Raw genomic sequence first — 24,684 nt, forward strand, 5'->3', positions numbered from 1 at the left:
TTTAAGGAAAGATATTTTTCATAAACTAAAAACCAATTTTACACAAGAAATGGTACCTGGTACATGTGAATTCAGTCTATTTTCAAATCTCTATTTTTATAGCAATTTTTTTTTAGTTACTGAAGATGGTATAGACCTGTTTTTAATAATGAATCATCTTTTAAGTGGAAAAGTTACCTTCAAACTGCAGACTTCTGCTTCCAGAAATGTTCCTAAACTGCACTTTAATTGTTTCAAGTGATATGAAAGCAAAAGAAATAGAGTATCTTTTTGGCTTAGTCCAGTTATGGACAGCAATCAGGAACTTTGGTCTCACCCATTTTGTTTCATTTTGTTTTCGGGTAGTTCTTTGCCCAGTTAAATGCTTGCTCTAACTGGCATTGAAGTCAAAAGATAAGTTCTAAGTGAATTTGGTAGGATTTGGGTTGAGCCCTAAAATAGAGCTGACTGCAACAATAGTACCCTGATCCTGGTTGGGATCAGTTGGCACTGATGCAGTCTAAACTGCCTCTGTTGGGAGGCCGGATAATTCTGCAGGCATCTGTCATATAATTAATAACAGTGAACTAGCAGCTATAAACTGATCCACTGGCAGATCTTTAGTTTTGATTCTTTGGTTGTCTTGCCTACATTCCATGTGCAGCCACATAAATTATTGATCTAATCAGATTCCTGGGGCAAGTTTTTCTGAAGTTACAGCAATACAACCCATCTTCAGCAGAGGAACATTCTGCTTGTTTGAACATTGAATTTAAGCAGAATTACTTTAATCTGGTGTCAGTCCAAGTAGAAAGCAAGTGTTGGCTTCAAAGCTACCTGATAGTTATTTTTTTCCTTCCTTTCTGCTTACATACTTCAACTGAAAGCAGCTTTCTTAATGAATCTGCAAAAATTACTCTCTGCTGTTAAGAAATGATTAAAAATAAAAATTCAGCCCCATAAGTTAGTCAGCTTGCTACCTCATTTAATTAGCAGGAATGAATACTTCCTATGTTATCTTGATATTTTTGCCTTTACGTTATTTCTACTTGTTTTTATTATTCTCAATTGGCCAGTGCTATTAAAACCCTTGAGATGACAGAGCTTGCGTTTGGCTTGTTGCATGGGGTTGTGAAATGGAGGGGAGGGTAGAGAAGGATGACAATGAACAGGTTTCAGACTAGAACGCATAGACATCTTAGTTGAATAATAGTAGTGTTGGGATGTTAGAGAATCGTCCTGTAACGAGTCACATAATACCTTCTGAATTTATTCAACGGGTGTGCCTTCAAGTATGCTATATCAATAGTTAAACAGAGCATAAGATCAGTGTCATCTTGGCAACGAGTGTTATCAAAACTATTTACCCACAGAAATGTAGATACAATTTAAGCTCTAGGACAGCTATTTGAAGATTTAAGGAAGTTGTATAACAACTTGAGTAAACAATGCAAGACGACGTTATTTGACTGAAATAGCTGTATCTTTGAACCAGATGCTTTCAGATTCTGCATGTTAATGGCTTCCACACAGGGACTTCTTATGCAGTGCTCGCTCAGCATTTTGGGCAAATATGCCTCGGGCTTTTTGTCCTATCATAAGATTCTTCTGTGAGGAGCGCATCAGCAGCCACTCAAAGTGAGTAGGAATTATGGGCACTTAAACTGTCATCTTTCATCATGCCGTCTCCTCTTCCCGATTCACTAGTGCTCCTCTCATACAACACCCGCAGAGCAGGGACAACCCTGTGATAAAGTTGTGGTATTTGTAAGCATTGTGGTCCTACTGGTAGATCACCCTGTCTTTGCAGGTAGGTATCTTCTTGACTACCTCTGCCCCCGTAGCACCTGAGGGCAAACTGGTCACTTCTCCTTGGAGATTCAGAAGAGACTACTGACAAGTTTGTGCTCGAAGGGTCTCTTGTCCTGACCTATGTTCAGGGTAGCACAGCACTGCTTCAGGCCTCAGCTTAACAGGGAGGGTGAGCAGAGGCTTCAGAAAATCAGGATGCTTTTCAGAAACTTGCACACAGCTGTAATCGTGGTGCCTCTCTATGGGACCTGTCCTCATTGGTTTGAAGTAGACAGATGAACCATTAAACTCCTGTGTTTAATGCTTGCTTCAGCATTGCTCCTGTTAGGAATGTGCAAGAGCGGTAAGGCTGATTGATGTTCCCCAGGCTCCCAGTGGCTTTTCACATGCCGTCCCAAACAGACAGAGGAACTAGGTGCTATACCCCTATTCTGTTTCTCCTACAGACTTAGTCAAAGCCTGGATAGTGACTCATGGCTTAATTGTAAAGAAGATAAAGAATGGGGAAGTTCATTATAGTGGGATCACTCTAACTCCCCTTTCTTAGGAAAGAGGGAAAGGCAGATCCTTTCTGAAAGCAACAAGGGGTAAAACTGGTACTGGCATTTCCCTTGCTTTCTTGGAGAGTCAGCTTACTCGGTTTCTTGGCGGCTGCTTTCTTTTAATGGGACACTGGCATTATGGGATGAATCGAGTCTGAACAGCTGTTGGTGCATGCCTTGAGGATACTGAAATACTTAGCTTGCATATATATACAAGAGAACCTTACCACGGGCCGAAAGAGCAAGCTTCAGAAGCTTTTGCAGCACTCTGAATTATAAGCTGTCCCCTTCAGAGTACAGTTGCCAGGGAAATAAGAATCGGAGATGACTTGCATTCCTGCTTTCAAGGCTTGAGTGGCGCATTTAAGAGATGCGTTTTAATGCTATCGAGTCTTTGTCTATGGGATCTTACAGCATGTAATTCTTGATGAGAATTGTGTAATATGAGTAATGGACTCCTGTGCTCTGAAATTCTTTTTATGGGGTTCTTAATAAAATGAAATCCCACAGTAACACTGCTTTTCACTGCAAAAATGCGAATACAACAGGTGAAGCAAATCCAGCTTAAATACAAGCCTATGAATAGTATGATATAGGCTGCATAAATTAAGTCTTACCCAAGACATGCATAGACAAATTGTAAATGCCAGGCAAGATGTACAATTTTTCTTTTGTGCATGTGTGTTCAACCCTTTGTGCGGCTAAAACCAGCCTGGTTCCAGGCATATGATAGGCAAGAATATTGCAAGTGAATAGGACAAGCTCATTTTTGACAACAACTAGTTAGTATAGGAGCAGTTAGCGGTGAGATTTTGTACTGGCCAACAAGTTTATACTTCTGTCTGTCACTTGAGGTTCTTCTGTTGATCTGGAATTTACAGTAGTGCTATAATCTTGCTCAACAGCTAAAGCTTGAAATTAATTGTAAAGCCATGCAGGAAAGCATAATGGATTATCTGTGATTGCTTTAGGAATATGGGAGTCAATTTTCATTACTTGCTTTTTCTATTCCAAACAGAATTTTTATTGCAAGTTGAACATCTGCAATAAGTTGCCACCTATTGTAGTAAAGAAGCATAAATACTCCACATTTTATTTTTAAATGAAGGGGACACCAATATTAATTATTGATCAAGGAGGAAAAAAATTTAAAACTATTCTTAAATAAACACTCTGGCTTTGTTGATTTAACCTGAAGACTTGAAGTCACTGGAAGATGCAGCAGTTCTCTAGTCAGCTGCACAATATTTAATTATGCTTCACACAGTGTGGTAGACTGATGTAATGATGCTAAAAAAGACCATTCTTTTAAAGTGTCTGTGTCAACTTGAAATCATATTCCGAAAACTCAGTCTGATGTTTTCCTGATTGCAAGGAAGATTAATATTTCTTAAGATATTTTATGGCTGCTTTGTGAAACAAACTGACAGAATGAAGTGATTGACGTACAAAAAGAAAATGTCACTAAACATAAAACTTAATCGGAAACAAAACTGAGATAGTCGTGAAACCTGTGCTGAATTTATAACCAGGAGTTCTGTGAGAGTTTGGTGCTTTAACATAGTTGTGAAACAACTAAATGGGCAATAAGGAAGGAAGGTAGTTGTAAAAGCAGTATTTCTTAACTAGGAAAAAAAACTTTAAGACTTGACACTTTTATAGTACAAATTGTGAGAGATCCTCAAAGACAGTTGAAAACAAACAAACAAAAATCTATGAAGTCAAAATGTGCCTGCTTTCCTCAGAAACCACAGCAAAAGATGCAGTTAGAAAATAGCTTATATAGCTTCTGAAACTTGGTACCAGCTAGCAGACAGCTGTGTAAAAGTGTGAGATCATCTTCCAAACCACCCAGCAGCAATTCATAAAATAATTCTAACATGAAATACCATTGGACTGTGTTTCAGCATCATTGTCGAATGGTTTGGGTTGGAAGGGACCTTAAAAATCATCTAGTTCCAACCCTCCTGCCATGGGCAGGGACACCTTCCACTAGAACAGGTTGCTCAAAGACCCATCCAGCCTGGCCTTGAACACTTCCAGGGATGGGGCATCCACAGCTTCACTGGGCAACCTGTTCCAGTGCCTCACCACCCTCATAGTGAAGAATTTCTTCCTTATATCTAATCTAAATCTACCCTCTTTCAGTTTAAAGCCATTACCCCTTGTCTGATCACTACATGCCCTTGTAAAGTCCCTCTCCAGCTTTCCTGTAGGCCCTCTTCAGCTACTGGAAGGCTGCTATAAGGTCTCCCTGCAGCCTTCTCTTCTCCAGGCTGAACAACCCCAACTCTCTCCAGAAGCATTATTTCTCTCACTGTAAAGGTGTCATGGATAATTACTGTGCAATGTCCTCTTGCCCCAGTTTGGTAATAGCTTGTATGGCTCAGAATTCTTTTTTCCGTATTTCTGGTGTTGATACGCTGAAAGAGCAGTGACTTGGCAAAAGCTACAGTAATATTCTATTAAATGTGCTCTGTAGGAGAGTCAAAAACCATTATTTGTAGTAGGATCTCTAATAAAGGCTGGCAGCTGTTAACATGTGTGGGTATCCTGGAGTTAATGTCGCACCCCTCCCTGCCTGCTGCTGCAGAGGGAGTATTGAATTTCCTTGCCATAGTTGATAATATTCCACTGCTCTGGTATTCGGTGTACTTCAGCTGAAGCAGGGCATTTTTAGGCTCAAAGTGTACCTGGTCTTTCCAAGACTAGTGGTCAGACTTTTTTTTTTACAAATTAAAATTTTAAAATTTATCCTTACTTTAAAATTTAATATTTTTTAATTTAAAAAAAAAAAGCCTTGCCTTTACAAAGTACAGATATTAAGACTTCTGTTTCTGTGTTCTTCCACTCTGTTCTTTATGGCTCAGGCTGCTCTTCCCCTAATTTACACTGCCATTATACTGTTTAATTAGTACATTCCTTCTAGCTTAAGGCTATTTGTCTTCATAATGCTTTAGTATTGCTATACTTCATTTTGTGAAGTGTCAATTGTGCATCACTGGCCTCAGTGGTATAATCTGATTTTCGTTGTTCGTGACAATACCAAGTTTCTCCTGTATATTGCTAATTAGCTGCCTTACTTCTAAGATCTTGTTGAGTATGGGGTAGGTGGAGGGTCCACTCCATACAGACTACAGTCTTTTAGACAAGCACTACAGCCAACCATAGGATTACCTGCACGATGAGAGTTTGGGACCACATAAATTCCTGGCATGTTTCCCAGGTAACTTCATAAAGATACAGCTTAAGCCAGTTCAAAAACTGTTAGCAATTGTCCATAGCAGACAACTGAGAATTATTAGGGAGAGATGCACTTTGAACTACCATGACTGTAAAGAGAAGAATTTACAGCTGCCAATATACCATAAGCCATGTTTTTATTTCTGCTTGAGTTTAGTATGCCATGTAATGGATTTCACATTTCATCTATGATACATTCACTCAGATTTAAGAGCCAGACCACGTTTCAAGGGGGCAGGTAACCAGACCAATCAAACACAACCACCACACCCTTAGACTGGGTTTTTAACTTTCCTTTAATGATGAGACCGTACCCGTGGAGGAGAAGCACGGTACAGAATAGCAGCAGCTCTGCATACCCAATACCGAAGAAGCACCCGTGCAACTCGGTGGGGTTTGTTAGAGTCATATACCCAAACTAGGGGTGGCTCTATTTATGCTGTTATGGCAACTCTGATCCTCCATATGGTTTAAATTACACGGTAAATTACAAGGCTAATTCTCTTGCCAGAAAGAGCTCTTGTTTTCTTCAGCTTGATACCTTGTGTTTCCCAAGGCTCACACTCTGAGACATGCAAGCACCTGAAAAGTATTCGCTCTCAGAATGGTACAGCTCATTTTCTTAAGATGCAGGTAAGAGATACCATCTCTTGAAGGAGCATTACCGACACTTTCTCTGGTGTGCTTCAAGATAGCCCTAATATGGTCCTTCGTCATGTACGCAGTCTTTAGAACTCCTCTGTTTCCCAGAGTCCCTGCAAACTTGTGTTACATAATGGTAAGATACACCAAAATATCAATGCCTTTCAAATTACCTGTTATTAGCATCTTCAGAAATACCTAACTGCAGCAATATTGATGGTAGTATCAAACCTGTTTACTTAAATCTGTCTTTTTTTTTTTCAGCTTACATTTCTTCCACCTCAGTTCTATCACTCTTTCAAAATCAGTTCTATTTTCCGACTTTTTGCTGAACGCTAAAAGTACTATGTAGTTGTAGCCTTGCCAGAAGGAATTAGGTAAAATAGTGCGAAGTGGTTTGGTGAGAGGAGAGTGTTCTGGACAGATAGTAAGTTTATTCATACATCTACCATCTGGTCTTCGGCATTGCTGGAACTGAGTATAATTATGCGCTGAAGAAAAGGATCCTTAAAACTGGCTGCTTTAAATAGGTTCACTCTCAGTTTCAGATGGCTTTTGTCTTTCTTTTTTCAACCAAGTTCTTCAAGAAGAATTCACCTAATTAAAAGGCAAAAAAAGCACCAAAATGATTCGTGGTATTTCGGTGAAATAAGGCAAAACAATACACACTCTCATTTAATTCTATTCTACAATACAATTGTTCTTACCATTGTATTCCATAGTAATTCAATTCTGTACCACAGCACTTTCAATACATACAGCAGGGATGTAACAAAGAAAAAAACCCTAACAAACCCCATAACCCAACAAACAACCCCTCCACCCCCAAAATCCTGATTTTCCTCATGCCCAATTTTATGAAATAGCTCTGCTGCTTTGTGCTTTCCAACAGGCAAAGGTGAATTGATTTAATTAAAAATTAATTCCTATTTCATAAAGTATCAGCAACTTGTATTGCAACCTGCTATAAATCTCATTTGAGCTGGCATTAAAACAGTCTGAGATGCAAGGTGCCCCAGATGAGTCTTCTCTGCTCCCTCCTTAAGAAGAAGCGGGATGTTGGACCCATACAACAGTTCCGTTAATATCAGCTGCTACTTAATACCCAGTGCATTGTCATAAAAAGCACTGCCATAAATGTGTCTATTTCTAGGGCACCATGTATAAATTCTGCCTAAAGCAACAAAATTATGTCACAAACAACAATGGGCCCTGTTAAACCCTGAAGTGTCCAAGAGGCAGAATGTAAAGGAAAGCTTGCAAACTGAGTACCCCTTATCCTGCCTCACGCATGAAGCATAGTACAAACTAGGTCTGGCAAAAAATTATCTTAAGCAGCACGGCAATTGTACAAATACCAATTACTGTCATACTGATGCATTCAGATGATCTATAGAAGATAGTGAGCGTAAATAATGTAAAAAAAAAAAAAAGGATGACTATACGAGGTGTCCTTGAGCTAAGGTGAGCTTTGTTGCATATTACTTCACCGTTTTAACTTTATATAATAAAATGTAATGCGCTAAAGAATCTAATGCTTTTCAGTAATTTACCTGCTTTATAGGAGGAGCGCACTAAAGGCCCGCTAGCAGTGTAATGGAATCCAAGATCATTTCCTACTTTTTCCCAGTACTTAAATTTTTCAGGAGTTACATACTCCTCAACCTGAGTGAAAAGAATTGATTTTGATCTGTTATTAATACAAAGGAAATGGCTATAGCTAGCATGTAGTGACATGAAACACAGTTACACTGCAAGTTCAAAATTTTGCACTCCAAAACTTTCAGCAGCCAAGTCACAAACTGCATTTTCTCTTTTCTACCCAAAGAATGCATTTTATTTGCTTTTCATATTTAGCTGAAAAGTTTAGAATTTGATTTCTAGTTGTTGCTTTATCATTTTCTTCACTGTTTTTCAATGGTCCTTTCAAGCAAGGCTTTTTTTTTTTGTCCAAGTTAGTAAAAAAAAATACAATAGTCCTACAAATCTCTTCACTAACAGTTATTTCAGTGAAACACAGTAACAGAACAGAGACTCAAGCTCTGGACAGGTTACAGAACGAGAAAATGGTGACTTCCCCAGCTGAAGTGGCACCATGAAGGGAGAGCCTATGAGACAGTGAAGGGGAGCTGGCTTGAGCCATTATGTTTGAGATGTACACTGGAACTCTTGTTTTCCTGAATCATGCCCCAGCTCCAGCTGTCTCCCCAGCTAACAGCAGCAAGTAGCAATGGGAAGCCTGCAGAAGGTGGAAGGGATTAGATAGCTGAGGTCATTTTTAGCAAAGGGTCTGTAACAGATGAAGATCAGGTTAAACAAGGAAGGACATTTTCCCCAACATCCGCAGTTAAGGGAAGGCTGCATTATCAAGCCTCAATTTAGAAAGAGGAAACTTGACAGTGCAAGGTACAGACCAGAACACTGCCTGTAAATTAAAGGCATTTTTACCTTGAGGTGACGTTTTGTTGGTTGCATGTACTGTCCTAGGGTCAAACAATCTACATCTGCTTCCCGCAATACTGTAAAAACAAAATTCCCTGTTAGCGGCAGAAGGATCACAAGGGATTGCCAGCAATTAGAAAACAGCCTCCTTCCAAGTCTGAACAAAGGTGACTGCAGCACCCCGCAGGGGTTACATTCTGCTCTCCAGCAAAGGGAACTCGCAACCTCCATGAGCAGGAGCCACACACCTCATTCTGAGCCCCACGCTGCTGCAAGACCTGAGCTAGCTAGTTTAAAGCTAGAGAGAATACCCACTGCGCTGCACTCACTGCAGTCACGTGTCTCGCTGCAGGGATGACATGCTCTTGTCTTTTTTCTCTTACGGCTTTTCATTGTGTCTTTAGGTCAGAGCCTTCATTGGACAAAAAATGGATGTACGCACATATGCTTGGCACCTCTCCACTGTTTCAAGCACCTCCATGCTGAAAAGATGCAGACAGTTCTAAAGAGCTATAAATCCAGGGGAAATTGCCAGCATCTTTTGCCAGTTTTACATGCTTAAGGATGTATGTTAGTTCTGATACCTGCAGAATCTCATAAACTCTGTCTGCTAAAATTTGAGTATACGCTAGAATCAATATACAGCAAATGAGTTCAGGTAGTCTACTTATAGAGGGAAATCTGGACACCTGATAGTTAGCTAGCCTGAAGAATTATGTTCACTGCAGCTAGTGGGGTATTCCAAACAAAGGGATGGCTGAGGAATCAGCTTATCTCCATATATTTTTCTGGCTACTTGGGCTGGTTGCCTTCAAGTCAAATAGAAACAAAAGACTGTGTTTTGATTACATTACACTCACTGTTAGCCTGGACCCTCTGTTTAGACTGATACGGTTCTGTAAAGGAAGTGGTTCAACACCAGCACATTTATATGTTCTTTAACTCCTACCCACAGGAAGGAAGGAGAACAAAATTAGAGTAACTGAATGAATGTGGAGGGTAACAGTTTGTCCCCAAATACATCCATGAAAGCGGCCTGAAAACAAATAGCACCAAATATGAACTTTCATACTCTTGTGGCTAGGAAATGCTCGGCAGGAGGAACGGGAAAATCAGGAACTACAATTTTATGGTCCAGATTGTGGGACAGCTGCAGAAAAACTAAACTATATCGCTGCATTCTAAATATGGGTTGTTGTACACAAAAGAAAGTAGCAGGTAGATGTTCTTTCCGGATATGGGAGAAATGCCATAGGATTTATGAATTTCTTCTTCCAAGCGCATTGCATTCACTTACCACTGTGAAATCTTCTCCTAAAGATACATTTATATGAAAACATGAATATGCTGCAACTCCGAGGATAGTAACTTTTTTTACATCTGAGTAAGCCGAAATAAATTATTGTGAACAATAACGTCTGCTATTTCTAAAAAGGAATGCACAATAAGGCAACTATGTTGCAAGCCCATTATTTAAGTATTGCAAAGATAAGAATATTAATATAGTCACACAAAGACAGTTATAACTTCCATGGAAATCAATGGGAGCTGGCTCTACCTGTCAAATTGCATCTGAAAGCCATATGAAGGCAAAATATTTCAGAAGGTCCATCTTTTTTAACCAAACTTTTTTTTTCCCCCCACAAAGCTTAGCAAACATTTCCTGCACCAGCAAACCGATTTGCACGTAGAGGCAAAGATGCTTCCAACTGTTTTCCAGCACCGTAAAATTCGCACCTGTGAATTTTGGCACATATTTTGATACCAACTTACATTTCATTGTCGAATATACTTGTTCATCTGTCTCGCCTAGCCCCAACATAATGGAGGTTTTAGAAACGACGCCAGGCTGGACCTCTTTAGCGTGCTTCAGCACACGTAGGGATTGCTCAAAGTTGGCTCGGGGATCACGCACCTTCCTTTTCGTATTTTCAAGCACAAGGGGAAAAAAACACGCGTGAAAGGGTGCACATTACTCAGAGACGCCAAGAAAGGTGCGTTCTGCTAGCTTCTACAGGGCGAAAGCGCCCGCTTAAGCGGCCTTCGCAGTTCAGTTTGACACCGGCGGACAACGCCCCGAAGCACCGCAAGCGACGGGACGCGCCCCGGTTTCGTGCTGGTGTGAGTAGCAAAGCCGGGCTCCTCGGCCCCGCGGCGCCGGCTGCGGCCACCCTTGCCCCCGGGGCCCCCCGCCCAGCCGCGGCCCGGCGGCGGGGGTGGCGGCGCGGAGGCGGGCGGGCCGGGCCGGGCCGGGCCCAGGCGGGCGGGCCGGGCCGGGCCGGGCCGGGGAGGCGGCCCAGCGGCGGGGCCGGGGCGCGGCGCGGGCGCCCTCTGCCGGCGGGCGGCGGGCACGGCGGCGGCGGCGCCGCGCGCAAGGCAGGCTGGGAGCGGGTCCGGCCGGCCGCGCGCCCCGCGCCATTTCGGCCTGCGCCCCGCCCGGCCCCGGGGCTTCGGCGCGGAGCTGAAGAATTCCGCACAAAGCCCTTCTGCCACGGCCCTCGCCTGTTTATACCTATTTTCTACATGCTGCTATTGCTTACCTCTGTAGTTGTGGCACCGTTTCCACGTTGTGGGCGTAGACGTCCAGCCCAGACAACGCTACCTTCTCCACGGCCTTAAGGTCCCCGCGGAAGTCGGGAGTCAGGCATTCTACCAGAATTTTTGAATTCCTGAAAAGGAGAGACTGCAAATGAACACGTCTGTGGGATTTGTGTCACTGTTGCTTAAAAAACTCCACATAGCAAAAAAAAGCAAACGTTAAATAAATCATGCTCTGATAAATAAATCACGCTCTGATAAATAAAGCAAAGCAAATTCGGGATACACTTCAAAAACAACAGATTCCTGCAAATACTTCTATTACAATTCAAACAAAACGTGTTTAATTCCCGGTTTTACTGTTGTGGGCTGAAATAGAACAAAAGCCAAATGATAAATCTAAAAGTGAATCCAACAGGCTCTTAATCACATTCGCTGTTTATACGTGATTTTTCACGTGTCTCTGTTGCAGGTTAACTTAATACAAGTTTAATACCATGGCTCCAGAACAGAGAGGAGCTATAATCCTGCCTACTGGGATAAGAAGACTCTGCATTATTGCCCCAGAATCTAATCTTGGTGCCTGGGAGCCAGCTCAGAAAGGCAGGTGGGGAAAACTGCAGGAACCTTTTGAGTCCCAAGGTACACTGGATAAAGACTTAAATGAGGTTATACAAATTAAATCTGCAGGTAAACAAGTATGCTATCAAATGGCGTACAGGGCACTGATGCAGAGAGTGAAGAAGGCGTAGCTAGGAAAAGTAGGAAGGTACAATCACAGACTTAGAAACAGCCATTGTGGGAAAACACAAAGCAATCTGATCACTGCTGGAAGAGAAACCCAACTTCTTTTGTCATGTGGTGACACTGTTATCTAAATCCAGTGTTTGAGTCCCAAGCTTCAAGAATGAACATACCTCAAAAGTATGTACTCATTTCCTCGTAAACCAGCTGCATGGTCAAGGAACTAATCCAGTGCTTAGCTTGAAATAACCCTGGGCTAAATTGGAAATGCATCCAAATTCAAAATAACAGGCTGTTATATGAGAAAGATCAAAAAACAGGAAAAAAAAAGGGACATAGATAGGCTAAAGGCAGACTTTTGTATTTGCACCGCCCCTGGAATAATCCAGCTAAAGGTAGTTTTGACCTATATGCAGTACCACATTCTACAGTTTTAATAGTAACAGTAATACATTAATGATATACCTTTCTTTCAGATGAGAGACTGTCTTTGCAAAGTGTTCTGCTCCACCGTCAGGCATATCTAGAAATATTTCAATTATTCCGTTAACTTTTCAGTTCAAGAAATGTATTTACTTATTAGCAAAGCCACAGAAAACCTAGAGTCAAATTTAAATGCAAACTAATAAAGCAGTCAAACCCCAGTCTTATCTTACCGCTTATGCCAAAGGTTTACAACAGAAATTCTACCAAGCTTTGTTCTGCACAAAGTCTAACTGTGATCATCCAGGGCAGACTTCAAATGTTTACTCCGAATCTATCTGCCTCTAAGTTCACTGTCAGCCTGAGTACAGAATGGCTTTATCTATTTACTTTTTTGGTCTGAGAAACAGTTCTACAAAAATCGAAATATATATATTATTGCTCTTTTATTGTAAGCCACTTTGAAGCTACCCGACTTCCCACCAAAGTCTACTGAACAGTCTTTACAACGGTTTCCCCACCTATGTGGTATCGTCACAAAGGAGCTACTACAACCTTAGAAAAAGGCAACTTTCAGTTATGTTATGTATAATATATTCCAGGTTTAGTTTTTGGAAGGAAGTTCTCTAATGGTATTGTATATGAATGTTTGGAGGGGTTTTTTTTTTGCTAATCAAGTAATAGAACATGGTGTATATGTATGTATTTTGCAAAAAAAAGTTATAAAATGTTTCGTATTGTAATATTCTTGATGTTTAGTAACAGTGTAACTTCTGTTATCTTTTACCAGGCATAGAGAAATACTAAGAATGTGTAGAAACTTTCCAAAGTTTCAGCACTGTCCACTCCTTTAAAATAGTAATCCTCAACAATTCTGCTGAGTGATAAATGTTTATGGAGGTCTGCATTTACCCCATGTAACGCATACGAGAGCTTAGGCTGGAAGAGATGAGAGACAACGTACTAACCGTCTCTGTCCACAGACGTCAATACAACATAATCCAAGCCCCACTCAGCTATAGCCTTTGCTGTGTTGTAAGGCTCCATGGGATCCAGTGGAGGTGGATTTTTGGCTGTCTTTACTGAACAAAATCTGCAACCTCTAGTGCATGTGTCACCCATCAGCTGAAATAAGAAAGACATTCCTACCTTTACATTGTACACATGTACAAAGCTGAGGAACAGCTGCATAAGCTAGATCAGATAAATCCCAACACTATGCAAAACAGCGAGGAGGGTGATTTACTCTAAATTTCTTGTAATAAACCCACACCACTGCAGTAGAGGTCCAACAATATACTACAAACAGCTCAAACATTAATAGAATACTTAAGAAATGGTTAACGGCTTACCATAATAGTAGCTGTAGCTGTAGCATATTCACCACCTCCCCAGCATTCTCCAATGTTGGGACAACGTGCTTCTTCACATACCTAAAGTTAAAAAACAGCAATGTATCTGTCTTTTTTTCAATTTTTTTAATTGAAAATTATTATTATATTATCGATCAATTTAAATTGTAGCCTACAAACAAAACATAATTCCTCCTGCGATAAATGAGGAGACTAACAGAGTTACATGTTGTTCTATAAGATAGTCAGTGGAATAACTAGGAAGAGGATGATTGTTTCCTGGCATCCGTTACCATTCTTTTCCTGTACTTCACAACTCCAAAAACTCCTCAACCACATAACTCCCTTATTAATTAGCACAGATTATCATTAACATTTTAAATTTAAAAATTGGTAAAATGTTCACAAAGTCTGTGATGCATCAAAGCAAGATCTTACTCTGAAAAAAAAAAAAGGAAAAAAGCTCTCCATGCATACCCACCACTTTTTACCATCTGGAGGGCATACTTAATGAAATACATATATTCCTAGAATTTCTTTTCATGCAAATCATGTATATAACTCTGAAATTCTGCGTGTTTCCGTTAAAAACAGTCACACACAGCATCTTGTGATCTCTTTGGTGATGCAAGTAGTAAACCCTAGTATTTAAACTCACAGCAGGAAAAACATGAAATACTCTACTGGATTTGTCTTCATTCTTTATGGGTAAAATTCACTACTGGCAAAAAGGATCAGCATTGGGCTTGGTTTCAGCATTGAAGGTCACACAAGACATTATATCTACCTGTCCTCCTCAGAGAAATAATTTTGTATCTGTAAAAAATGCCCTATTTCTACAGGAAAACTTGGTTGGTACTGGATTTACCGTATGAAGATTTAAACTTCTCAAGGTATTCTTTAGTTTATTGTAGTTCTTTCCCATGGGAATCTTTGTTTTCAGCCATGGAGGAAGTCGCAGCCTGAATAACATCAAGCAAACATGAAGATTAATAAATTATTTACTGGTAAGCTTCCATTAATTTCACAGATCCCCTTTAATTAGTTACAGATCCCAGCTAGGGAAGGTTCCTTGAAAACTGATGCAACTCAGCAACCAATATTAACGTCATTAATGGTCATAATGGACTTCTGTCTTCCACGTTTATCATCAGCCCAACATTCAAGAGTAGGAGTTTGTTGTCATTGGAAGGTTTAAAACTGTTAACTGTACCAGTGGGATTTAATAGTGCCGCACTGAAGACTGCAACAATTAATGACAGCGTATGTTACACAGCTATCACAAAGTCTGATCAGATTTTTAACTGGAATTATGGGGGGGGGGGGGTTTACGCATATTTCAATTTAGTCTCTATTTTTTGTTTTACTCTATCAGTAATATTTTTTCAACACCAAAGTAGGGTACACTCACCTACTGATGTATATTTGTAATTTAATACAGGCCATGGCACAGGCACTCAAGTGAGAAAATACCACCACGTCTTCGTGTTTTGTTATGCATTTGAAGTTAAGTTTGTTCTTTCTTGAAAAATTATGAAAATGGCAAGCCAGTAGGACAGAATTTAATAAAAATACATTGTATACATTTTGTAGTTAATACTAAACACACAAGATAGCACATGGAAGCAACTGCAGTTGTTTAAAATCACAATTACCTTTCTCCTTTCTGACGCTTTAAATTGCCTTTATACTCAGCCCACGTGCTCTTGTCTGACAAATCTCCAGACACAAAGTCTTGTAAGCCTGGTCCATTTTGCAGAAACTCTTTTTTTTCCTCTGGCAAAGAACCTGATGTTCTGTACTGGTTACACACATGGCTCCCAGATACCTAAAAGAAGCAACGCTGTAATTTATTGAGTGATAAATGTGCTAGCATTATATACTAAATGCCACTTTTGGAAGTGGTATTTGGAAGCATTATATACTAAATTACCACTTTTGGAAGAAGGGGCAGGCAACTCAAGAAGAGTACAGGGATCTCATTAGGTCATGCAGAGAATTAGAAAGGCAAAAGCCCAGCAAGAACTCAATCTGGCCACTGTTGTAAGAGATAATAAAAAATGTTTCTACAAATACACTAACAACAAAAAGAGAGCCAAGGAGAATCTCCATCCTTTATTGGATGCGGGGGGGAGCATTGCCACCCAGGATGAGGAAAAGGCTGAAGTACTTAATGCCTTCTTTGCCTCTGTCTTTAATAGCCAGAGCAGTCATCCCCAGGGTATTCAGCCCCCTGAGCTGGAAGACAGGGACAGGGAGCAGAATGGAGCCCTCATAGTCCAGGAGGAAGCAGTTAATGACCTGCTATGCCACCTGGACACTCACAAGTCTATGGGGCCGGATGGGATCCAACCGAGAGCACTGAGGGAGCTGGTGGAGGAGCTCACCAAGCCACTTTCCATCATCTATCAGCAGTCCTGGTTAACAGGGGAGGTCCCTGATGACTGGAGGCTTGCCAACGTGACGCCCATCTACAAGAAGGGCCGGAAGGAGGACCCGGGGAACTACAGGCCTGTCAGCCTGACCTCGGTGCCAGGAAAGATTATGGAGTGGTTCATCTTGAGAACGCTCAACAGGCATGTGCAGGTCAGCCAGGGGATCAGGACCAGCCAGCATGGGTTCATGAAAGGCAGGTCCTGCTTGACCAACCTGATCTCCTTTTATGACCTGGTGACCCACCTGGTAGATGATGGAAAGGCTGTGGATGTCATTTACCTGGACTTTAGCAAAGCTTTTGACACAGTCTCCCATAATATTCTCCTTGGGAAGCTGGCAGCTCATGGCTTGGACGGGCATACTCTTCACTGGGTAAAAAACGGGCTGGATGGCCGAGCCCAGAGAGTTGTGGTGAATGGAGTTAAGTCCAGTTGGCAACCGGTCACAAGCAGTGTTCCCCAGGGCTCTGTTTTGGGGCCAGCCTTGTTTAATATCTTTATCAATGATCTGGATGAGGGGATTGAGTGCACCCTCAGTAAGTTTGCAGATGACACCAAACTGGGTGGGAGCATCGATCTGCTGGAGGGTAGGATGGCCCTGCAGAGGGACCTGGACAGGCTGGATTGATGGGCCGAGGCCAACTGTATGAGGTTTAACAAGGCCAAGTGCCGGGTCCTGCACTTGGGTCACAACAACCCCATGCAACGCTACAGGCTTGGGGAAGAGTGGCTGGAAAGCTGCCTGGCCGAAAAGGACCTGGGGGTGTTGGTCAACAGCCGGCTGAACATGAGCCCACAGTGTGCCCAAGTGGCCAAGAAGGCCAACAGCATCCTGGCTTGTATCAGGAATAGTGTGGCCAGCAGGAGCAGGGAGGTGATTGTCCCCCTGTACTCGGCAATGGTGAGTCTGCACCTCGAATACTGCATCCAGTTTTGGGCCCCTCAATACAAGAAAGACATTGAGGTGCTGGAGCGTGTCCAGAAAAGGGTAACAAAGCTGGTGAAGGGTTTAGAGCACAAGTCCTATGAGGAGTGGCTGAGGGAACTGGGGTTGTTTAGCCTGGAGAAGAGGAGGCTGAGGGGAGACCTTATTGCTCTCTACAACTACCTGAAAGGAGGTTGTAGTGAGGTGGGTGTTGGTCTCTTCTCCCAAGTAACAAGCGATAAGACAAGAGAAAATGGCCTCAGGTTGTGTCAGGGGAGGTTTAGATTGGATATTAGGAAAAAAATTCTTTACTGAAAGAGTGGTCAAGCATTGGAACAGGCTGCCCAGAGAGGTGGTGGAGTCACCATCCCTGGAGGTGTTCAAAAAGAGGGTAGATGTGGCACTTTGGGACATGGTTTAGTGGGCATGGTGGTGTCGGGTTGATGGTTGGACTGATGATCTTAGAGGTCCTTTCCAACCTTAATGATTCTATTCTAGTTTTACTTTCATTAAAAAATAATCCAGCCACCAAGCCAAGAAACATGAAATTAATTATCACTCTACCCTTAATTGGTTTAGTGGTGGACTTGGTAGTGTTACGTTAATGGTTGGACTGGATGACCTTAAAGGTTTTTTCCAACCTAAACGATTCTATGGTTCTAAATAACTACTTGTCTTTTTGGTGGTTAATGTACACTCTGTGTAAGTATTTTCCCCGTGGCCTTGAAGTTCAACATCCAGTTCTCTTTTTCATTCTAAGTCATGTGAAACATAGAGCACAAACTCTTCCGAAATATCTTAACATCAGAGTTACATCCGTTTTGCATGCAAGTAACATCCCCTGGGTTAATGCGAGACCCCGAGGCTGAAAGACAAGACGTCGGCACGATCAGCCGTAGGCCGCCGAGCCGGTAACTGTCGGAGGTTGCCGACGGACCGGCAGCGGGGCCCCGGTTCCCGGCAGCGGGGCCCCGGTTCCCGGCAGCGGGGCTCGGCGCGGACGGCACCCGCGGCCCGGCGGCTCCCGCCCGCCCCACCCCGCGGCGCCGGGCCCAGCCGGCCCGCCCAGGGCTCTGCCCGCGGGGAGCCAGGGCAGGCCCGCCCCCCGACCCCGCCGGGCTCGACAACGGCACCGTCTTCCGCCGCCACGCTACGCCCCAGCCCCTCAGCGGGGGACCATCCCCACGCCTCCTTCCTCGCCGGGCCGCAACGCCGGCCCCCGTGCGCTCGGCAGCCCGCCGGCCGGCACCCCCCGCGGCACACGGCGCTGACTCACCCGTCCCTGGGGCCCCAGCAGCAGCCGCCGGGCGGCCGTGGTGGCGGCGCCGCGGCAGCGGCCCCGCGGCAGCAGCGACATGGCGGCGCCCGCCGAGCAGCCGCACCGGCTCGCCCGGCCGGCCCGATCGATCGATCGATCGATCCCCTCAGCGCTCGGCCACCTCGCCTGCCCGCCTCCCGCAGCTCATCGGGCCTCGGCTACTCTTCCCTCTTGGACGGCTACCTCGGCGTGATGACGTTCGGCGGCCGGCAGCGGCTACAAGTACGTGATGACGTCAAGCGCACTCTCTTTCCGCTCTGCCCGCTGCGAGGTGAGGCGGCGGCCGGCGGCGGAATCCGGGGCCATCCGCGGCGGGCAGCCCCCCGAGCGCCCCGCCCGGCCGCGGGCAGCCTCCCGGGACGGCGCCGGGCCCCGCCGCCGCGCCCTGCCCCAGGCCCTGCGGGAGGGAATCCCCGGGGCGGGGGGCTGGGCCCGGGCCCGGGCTGGGCCGCGCTCTGGGGCCGAGCGCTGCGGCCGCCGCTCCTTGCCGCTCCTCCGGGGCCTGGGCGGGATGTGTCGGTGCTGGGAGCGGAGCCCGGCGCCGCGGCGGCTCCTGGGGGGGTCGGGGCGTCGGGTCGGGGCGCCGTGGTTGCGCGTTCCGGCGTATGTGCGGGGGAGGAGCGGGGAAATGGGCCTCGCCTGCGGGGTGTGCAGCTCCTCTGGGTTGTCCTTTGCAGGATGAAGACCATTCTCAGCAACCAGACCGTTGACATCCCCGAGCAAGGTACGTCTGCCTTGTAACGTCTGAAAGGCGTTTCGTGGTGCTGACCCCGCAGCCGGTTAACGTGCGTCTGCCTTTGATTTCCAGTCAGCGTTTCACTGAAGGGCCGGACGGTCATCGTAAAGGGCCCCAGAGGAACCTTGCGAAGGGATTTTAACCACATCAACGTGGAGCTCTCCCTCCTGGGAAAGAAACACAAGAAGGTGAGTGCTGCGGAGGTCGTTGCTCTGCCCGGAGAGGGAGGGTGGCTTTACAGTTGGCTTTAAAACGTCTTGATAGCGTAGGAGAGTTGAACCAAAATTTTGAGCTGCAGATCAGTTGCTGAATTTTTGCCTTACTTCTGTGTTTTTTAAAAGAGGCTGGTCTCATGGAACCCTGGGACCTGCTCAGGAACGTGCAATTCCTGAAGTTCTGTGATACGTCAGAGTGAATTTGTTGATCGCTTTTCTTTTGTAGTTACAGGCAGATAGTTACTGGGAAGGGGATCGGTCATTATATGCTGTGTTTTATAAACTGGCTAGTTTGAGGTAGATAAAACTAGATCTCTGCATTGAATTTCCAGAATTTGCAAGTTACGTCAGGGGAGCAGATGTTTTCTAAATCAATGCATAATATTTTTTCTAATGTCTTAAAAACGATAGAAAAAGGGGAGGAGTGGTTGATTTCAGCTGCTTTTTCGTAAGCATCTAGTGTTCTGTTAAAACACTGAACCCCCACACAGTTTCATTAAAAAGTTGATAGATTATACCTAGGAGACTGATTTTGGAATAACCTGTTCAGTGTTTAGCACTTGATAAAGCATCTTTCTACTTAAGATGTCAGAATATTTCTCGCAGCTTCTTTGAAGATTTGTCACTAATGAGATGTGAAGAAAAAATGATTTCTCATGCATTTGGGGGTTAAGACTTAAAAGACTTGAGCTAGGTGGGCCTTTAATAGTCTTTCAAAGAAAACCTCTGTGCTTTGGTAGGAGGGCTTTTAAGTAGTTTACCTGAACTTCTTACTCTTGGTTTGTCACAAAACCATTTTATTTCTAATTTTGAAGTGTAGCTGAAAGCTTTGTTAATTCTGTTTATTTTTTTAACACAGCTACGTGTTGACAAGTGGTGGGGTAACAGAAAGGAGCTGGCAACAGTTCGCACCATTTGCAGCCATGTCCAGAACATGATAAAGGGTGTTACGCTGGTGAGTTTTATTTTGAAATAGGATAGCTCGTGTCATTTTTGTTACAACAATAGACAGCTTTCTACTTCAGTGAGAGCTTTTCTAAGCATCTGAGATGTAGCTTTCTGTCTCTCTTTTTCCTTGCGCATGCTGTCAGACAAGTTCTGCAGGTGGAAGAAAGCATGAACAATAAACTCTGGATGTCTCTTGGGCTCAGTGGCTTGCCCTTGTTAAGAAATTACTTTCAATATATTTTGGGTTTAGATCTCCAGTAAGCTTTATGCATCTGTTCTACTTTTTGGATGCATTCTGCTTCCAATATGTGATGATGTCCTTTATCCTAGGGATTTCGTTACAAGATGAGGTCAGTGTACGCTCACTTCCCAATCAACGTAGTTATACAGGATAATGGCTCGCTCGTGGAAATCCGAAACTTCTTGGGAGAGAAGTACATTCGCAGAGTGCGTATGAGGCCAGGTGAGCTTATCTGGAGGTGTACTTTACTATTTCTAACTAGGGTTTCTGAACTGTTTTCTTCGGGTACTGCTGTTGATACAGGAGATGATGAATGATTGTTGAAGCAGCATTTGCCTGTCTGAATTTATGTAATGTTATGATACCTTTGGTGCTGTTTAGATTTATTATTAATGATGCTTTTGTAATTTACCTTTAGGAATGAGAGCTAGTCAGTAGCTAATAACTAGTTTGGAGCTAGTTACTGTAAAACAAGTTACAAGGAGCCCAGTGTTTACTTTCATCATCGTGAGATCTTGATGGCATTTGTAGTTGGTAAACTGCAGGTGCTTAATTGAAGTGTTGTTTTATTTTGAATTTCCTGATTGCCTAGGAGCATGTATGCTAAACCTGAAAATTTGTTGGTTTTATGTCTTGCATAATTGGAGTTTTAGCAAAATGTCTAACAGTAGGCATTTGATGGAGCTTATTAAACTCCCAAAAGGAGGAGACAAAGCGTGTCATAAACACAGTTACCTTAAGACTGTAGGGAAGACTTTCTGTATCCATTTCTTTTGATAGTTCCATTTCTGGTGAAGGTATGGGTAAGGACATTTAGTGTGACTGATAGTGGTTTGGGGTGGCTTTAGATGAAAGCATTGGACTTGTCCAAAAGCACTGGTAGGTACAGTGCGGAATTACTTATGGTGGCTTTGACTTTGATTTACTGTGGGATATTAAGGGTGGGTTTGATTATTGTATTCGTTTGTTTTTTTTTTAAGTCTGCATTTACTTCAAAGATACTAAAGTGCTGGCTTAAAAGCTAACATCTATTAACTAAATAGATGAAACTATAAAAACTTCCTTGTGTTACTGTCCTTGCAAATGAAAGTTTCCTGTTACACTCTTGAATGTCCTAGTGTTTAGTCCTTGTGAGTATTCACAGTGTTGCTAGTATAAACATGGTGCTTGACATGTCAGGGGACAGGTGTGGTTTTTTTTTTTAATGACTTTGATTGGGGTTTGTCTTAATGAACATAAGAATGTGGAAAATGGCACCACCTAGCTGACGAAGCCATGCTGGAAAATCTCTGGCTCGTATGTGGCGCTGGTGATTAATGCTGTAATGTAGTAACTGTTAAGTAGGAACATCACTTAGTTGCTTTCAATCCAGAGCATGACTTGCACTAATCTTTGAGTTCTGAAACTGTGTGAGGGAGGATAATCCTGGAAGGGATGTGAGGAACTCCTTTAACAAAGTCATAGAAGCTAATTATTGCCTAGAATACTACTTTCTAGATTTGTAAATTGGGACAGGACATGAATACTGTTTCTTTAGCATGCTTAACATCTTCACCAGCAATGTAGATTGTGTGTTTTCCTTTCGGTAGGTGTTTCATGCGCTGTCTCTCAAGCCCAGAAAGATGAGCTGATCCTTGAAGGGAATGACATTGAATTGGTCTCCAATTCAGGTTTGTGAAAGTAGATGCATGAGAAGATGATATAATGATACGGCCGCTTTCATTTGAAGATGTCAGCCTAGCAAACTGTCTTTTTTTCTCAAACCCTGAGGTAAACGACAGCTCAGATTTCCCCCCCAGTCACCATAATTGCTTTTCATAGTTTCTTATCCTTTTTCTAAACTTAGAGATGTTTTTACAAGTCCACAGAACCTTTTTTTTGAGTCAGTATTGATGGCCTTTTTGGCACCAAACTTTTCACCTTTTCTGTTGTAGGAGTGCACAGTAATAAATTGTCGCTGCCCTGAGTTGCCAGGACGGGCTCAGTGAAATGCGTTCGGTTTTCCTTAGAACTGACAGGATTGCAAGTTGTTAATTCCTTTCTCCAGATGACGGTTTTGTTTGTTAGTTGAAATCTTGGAGAGTAAACAAAGGCTAGGAGTTGGCTTGGACCTTTTTGCGCTAATGGTCTTGCTTTGTCTGCAGCTGCCTTGATCCAGCAAGCCACTACGGTCAAGAACAAGGATATCAGGAAATTCTTGGATGGTATCTACGTCTCCGAGAAAGGAACAGTACAGCAGGCAGATGAGTGAAACTCCACTAGGTTGGTATCATCTTAACGCAGATGGTACATCTTCCTTGCAGAGATGGTTACTCAATCGGGGGACTTGACAAGGCTTATCTACTTAACAAGGCTGTGGTTTGAGCAGCTTCCCAACAGGGATGCAGTTGTGCTTGTAAAAGGCATCAAAAGAAGTATCATACAACTTCAGTTTTGCTAGGTCTCTTGACAGCAACTTTCCATCTCTCATCAACTTGGTATTACGCTGCTGTACGGAGAAAGATCTAACTCTGTAGGGCTAATCTAAGGGCTGTATTCTGTGCTGTGAATGCTAGTTACGATGGTGGCTGAGAATTTAAAACCAGCTGGCCTAGCGTGACAGACTGGTTTAGAGCTGTTTATGGACAAGACTTTTCTTAAACTGATGTTCCTCCTGGTTGGACACTAAAAAAAGTGGTCAGCACATAATTTATATAGAAAGATCTTCTGTGTAGTTTGTGTGTTAGTGCTTGTAAACAAAGGCCAGTTTAACAAGGACAACTATTTATGTTGCGTATGTACATTTGTTACTGAAGTCAAGTACAAGGATTCGGGGATAATTGAAGAATTTAAACTGCTAAAGGAATTTGATGCACTTCAGCTATGTATGGTTCCATGTGTGGTACAGAACACTTGTGCAGGGTGAGACAGCCTGACTTGCAAGTAAAATAAATGTTGTGTGCCTTCTGAACTGAAGCTTGAGACAGAGGGTGCAGATGAACTGAGTTTCATAAACTAGTTTTTTTTTATCAACAGCCACTTGCAAGCTGTTCCTTGAAAGACGGAACAACTTGTTACCTGCTTGTTAAACAGTCATGAGCTGTTGTGTTTGAAGGCATCTTTAAGTAATCTTGTCTGAGTAAAACTAAGCAAATTCTTTGAGCTATTAATGTCTGTCTTGCATCAAAACTATCAGATAAATTAACTTGTCATATGTCTATACACTTTCAATTTCACATCTGCAGTGGTAAAACCTTTCTAAAAGCTCTTAACTTTTTATTTACAGTTGTCTGGATCCTGAAACAAACCATCATGAGACATCACATCAGCAAGTACCAGCTTAAAGAATCTGATACAAAACCTGAACACCATGAGATATTTAATAAAATAAAATGTATTTCATATCTTGGCCTCTTTTTTTCTTTTTAAAAAGAACTAAATGGTAATTGCATGAACCCGTTCAAGATCTTTGGCTGTTGGAGAAGCAGATTGTCACAGGGTGATGCGAGATCATGTTAGCGCTGTGTACTTGTTGCTTACCAGCCTCTGAGAACACTTGGACTGAATGAAGTGTGATGGTTTGGAAACATGCCAGTGGAGTGTGGGCCCAGCGTGTGAAGCCATGAAGTGCAAGTTTTAAATGGTAGCACTAAGAAATAGCAAAATCACTGTTCTTGCAGAAAGGAGAGTAGTGTTCTTTATCATTTCAGAACCTCAAACTCCAAAAACTGATTTCTGTGTACAATTTCTGGAGGGGAATTCAAACTTCTGATGACAGATTCTGAAGTAGGTTAAAAACAAAACTGGAATCAGTAGAACCAGATTTATAAGACCATTTAAATTAAATACAGAGAGAGAAGTAGTAGTCTGAAAATAATGATGCTTTAGCTATATTGCTCAATTAAGAAAACACAGGACTTGACCTCAGAGTTCAGGTGGAGCTTATTGCTGAGTTTCACCAACACTGGTTTGTGCCCTCTGGGGATACAGCTCTGTTTTTTTTCTTGGTTACTAATCTTGCCACCTAGCAACATCTAGTTGGGGTTTTGTGCTATTTCTGTGCCATGGTAAAATCCACATTGTCACTTGTTACATTCAATTTTGAAAAAAGATTCACAGAAAATACTGGGGTAGTGCAGAAACGTACTTGGTAACAAGTGGCTAAAGCTT

General features: G+C 42.9%; 2 protein-coding genes across 3 annotated transcripts; one reads left to right on the forward strand and one right to left on the reverse strand.

Annotated features, from left to right (window-relative positions):
* Positions 1-5,758: 5,758 nt before the first annotated feature.
* LIAS (lipoic acid synthetase) lies at positions 5,759-18,434 on the reverse strand. 2 transcript variants are annotated; one of them, XM_075708876.1, is made up of 11 exons: positions 18,354-18,434; positions 15,373-15,545; positions 14,586-14,679; positions 13,718-13,798; positions 13,334-13,490; positions 12,408-12,465; positions 11,201-11,329; positions 10,434-10,579; positions 8,667-8,737; positions 7,772-7,883; positions 5,759-6,815 (listed from the first exon to the last, which is right to left on the reverse strand). In XM_075708876.1, exons 1-11 carry the CDS (start codon positions 18,432-18,434, stop codon positions 6,763-6,765), a joined length of 1,155 nt encoding a protein of 384 aa, XP_075564991.1. In that variant the 3' UTR covers positions 5,759-6,762. The 2 variants fall into 2 exon arrangements, with proteins under 2 accessions (XP_075564991.1, XP_075564990.1); XM_075708875.1 differs by having other exon boundaries at positions 18,339-18,434.
* Positions 18,435-18,634: 200 nt separating this feature from the next.
* On the forward strand, positions 18,635-23,916 carry RPL9 (ribosomal protein L9). The gene is made up of 8 exons (XM_075708951.1): positions 18,635-18,666; positions 19,073-19,119; positions 19,204-19,319; positions 20,206-20,301; positions 20,625-20,757; positions 22,125-22,205; positions 22,680-22,797; positions 23,801-23,916. Exons 2-7 carry the CDS (start codon positions 19,074-19,076, stop codon positions 22,784-22,786), a joined length of 579 nt encoding a protein of 192 aa, XP_075565066.1. The 5' UTR covers positions 18,635-18,666; position 19,073; the 3' UTR covers positions 22,787-22,797; positions 23,801-23,916.
* Positions 23,917-24,684: the final 768 nt, after the last annotated feature.

Source organism: Pelecanus crispus, chromosome 4 (genome assembly GCF_030463565.1).
Source record: "Pelecanus crispus isolate bPelCri1 chromosome 4, bPelCri1.pri, whole genome shotgun sequence".
NCBI classification, from domain to species: domain Eukaryota; kingdom Metazoa; phylum Chordata; class Aves; order Pelecaniformes; family Pelecanidae; genus Pelecanus; species Pelecanus crispus.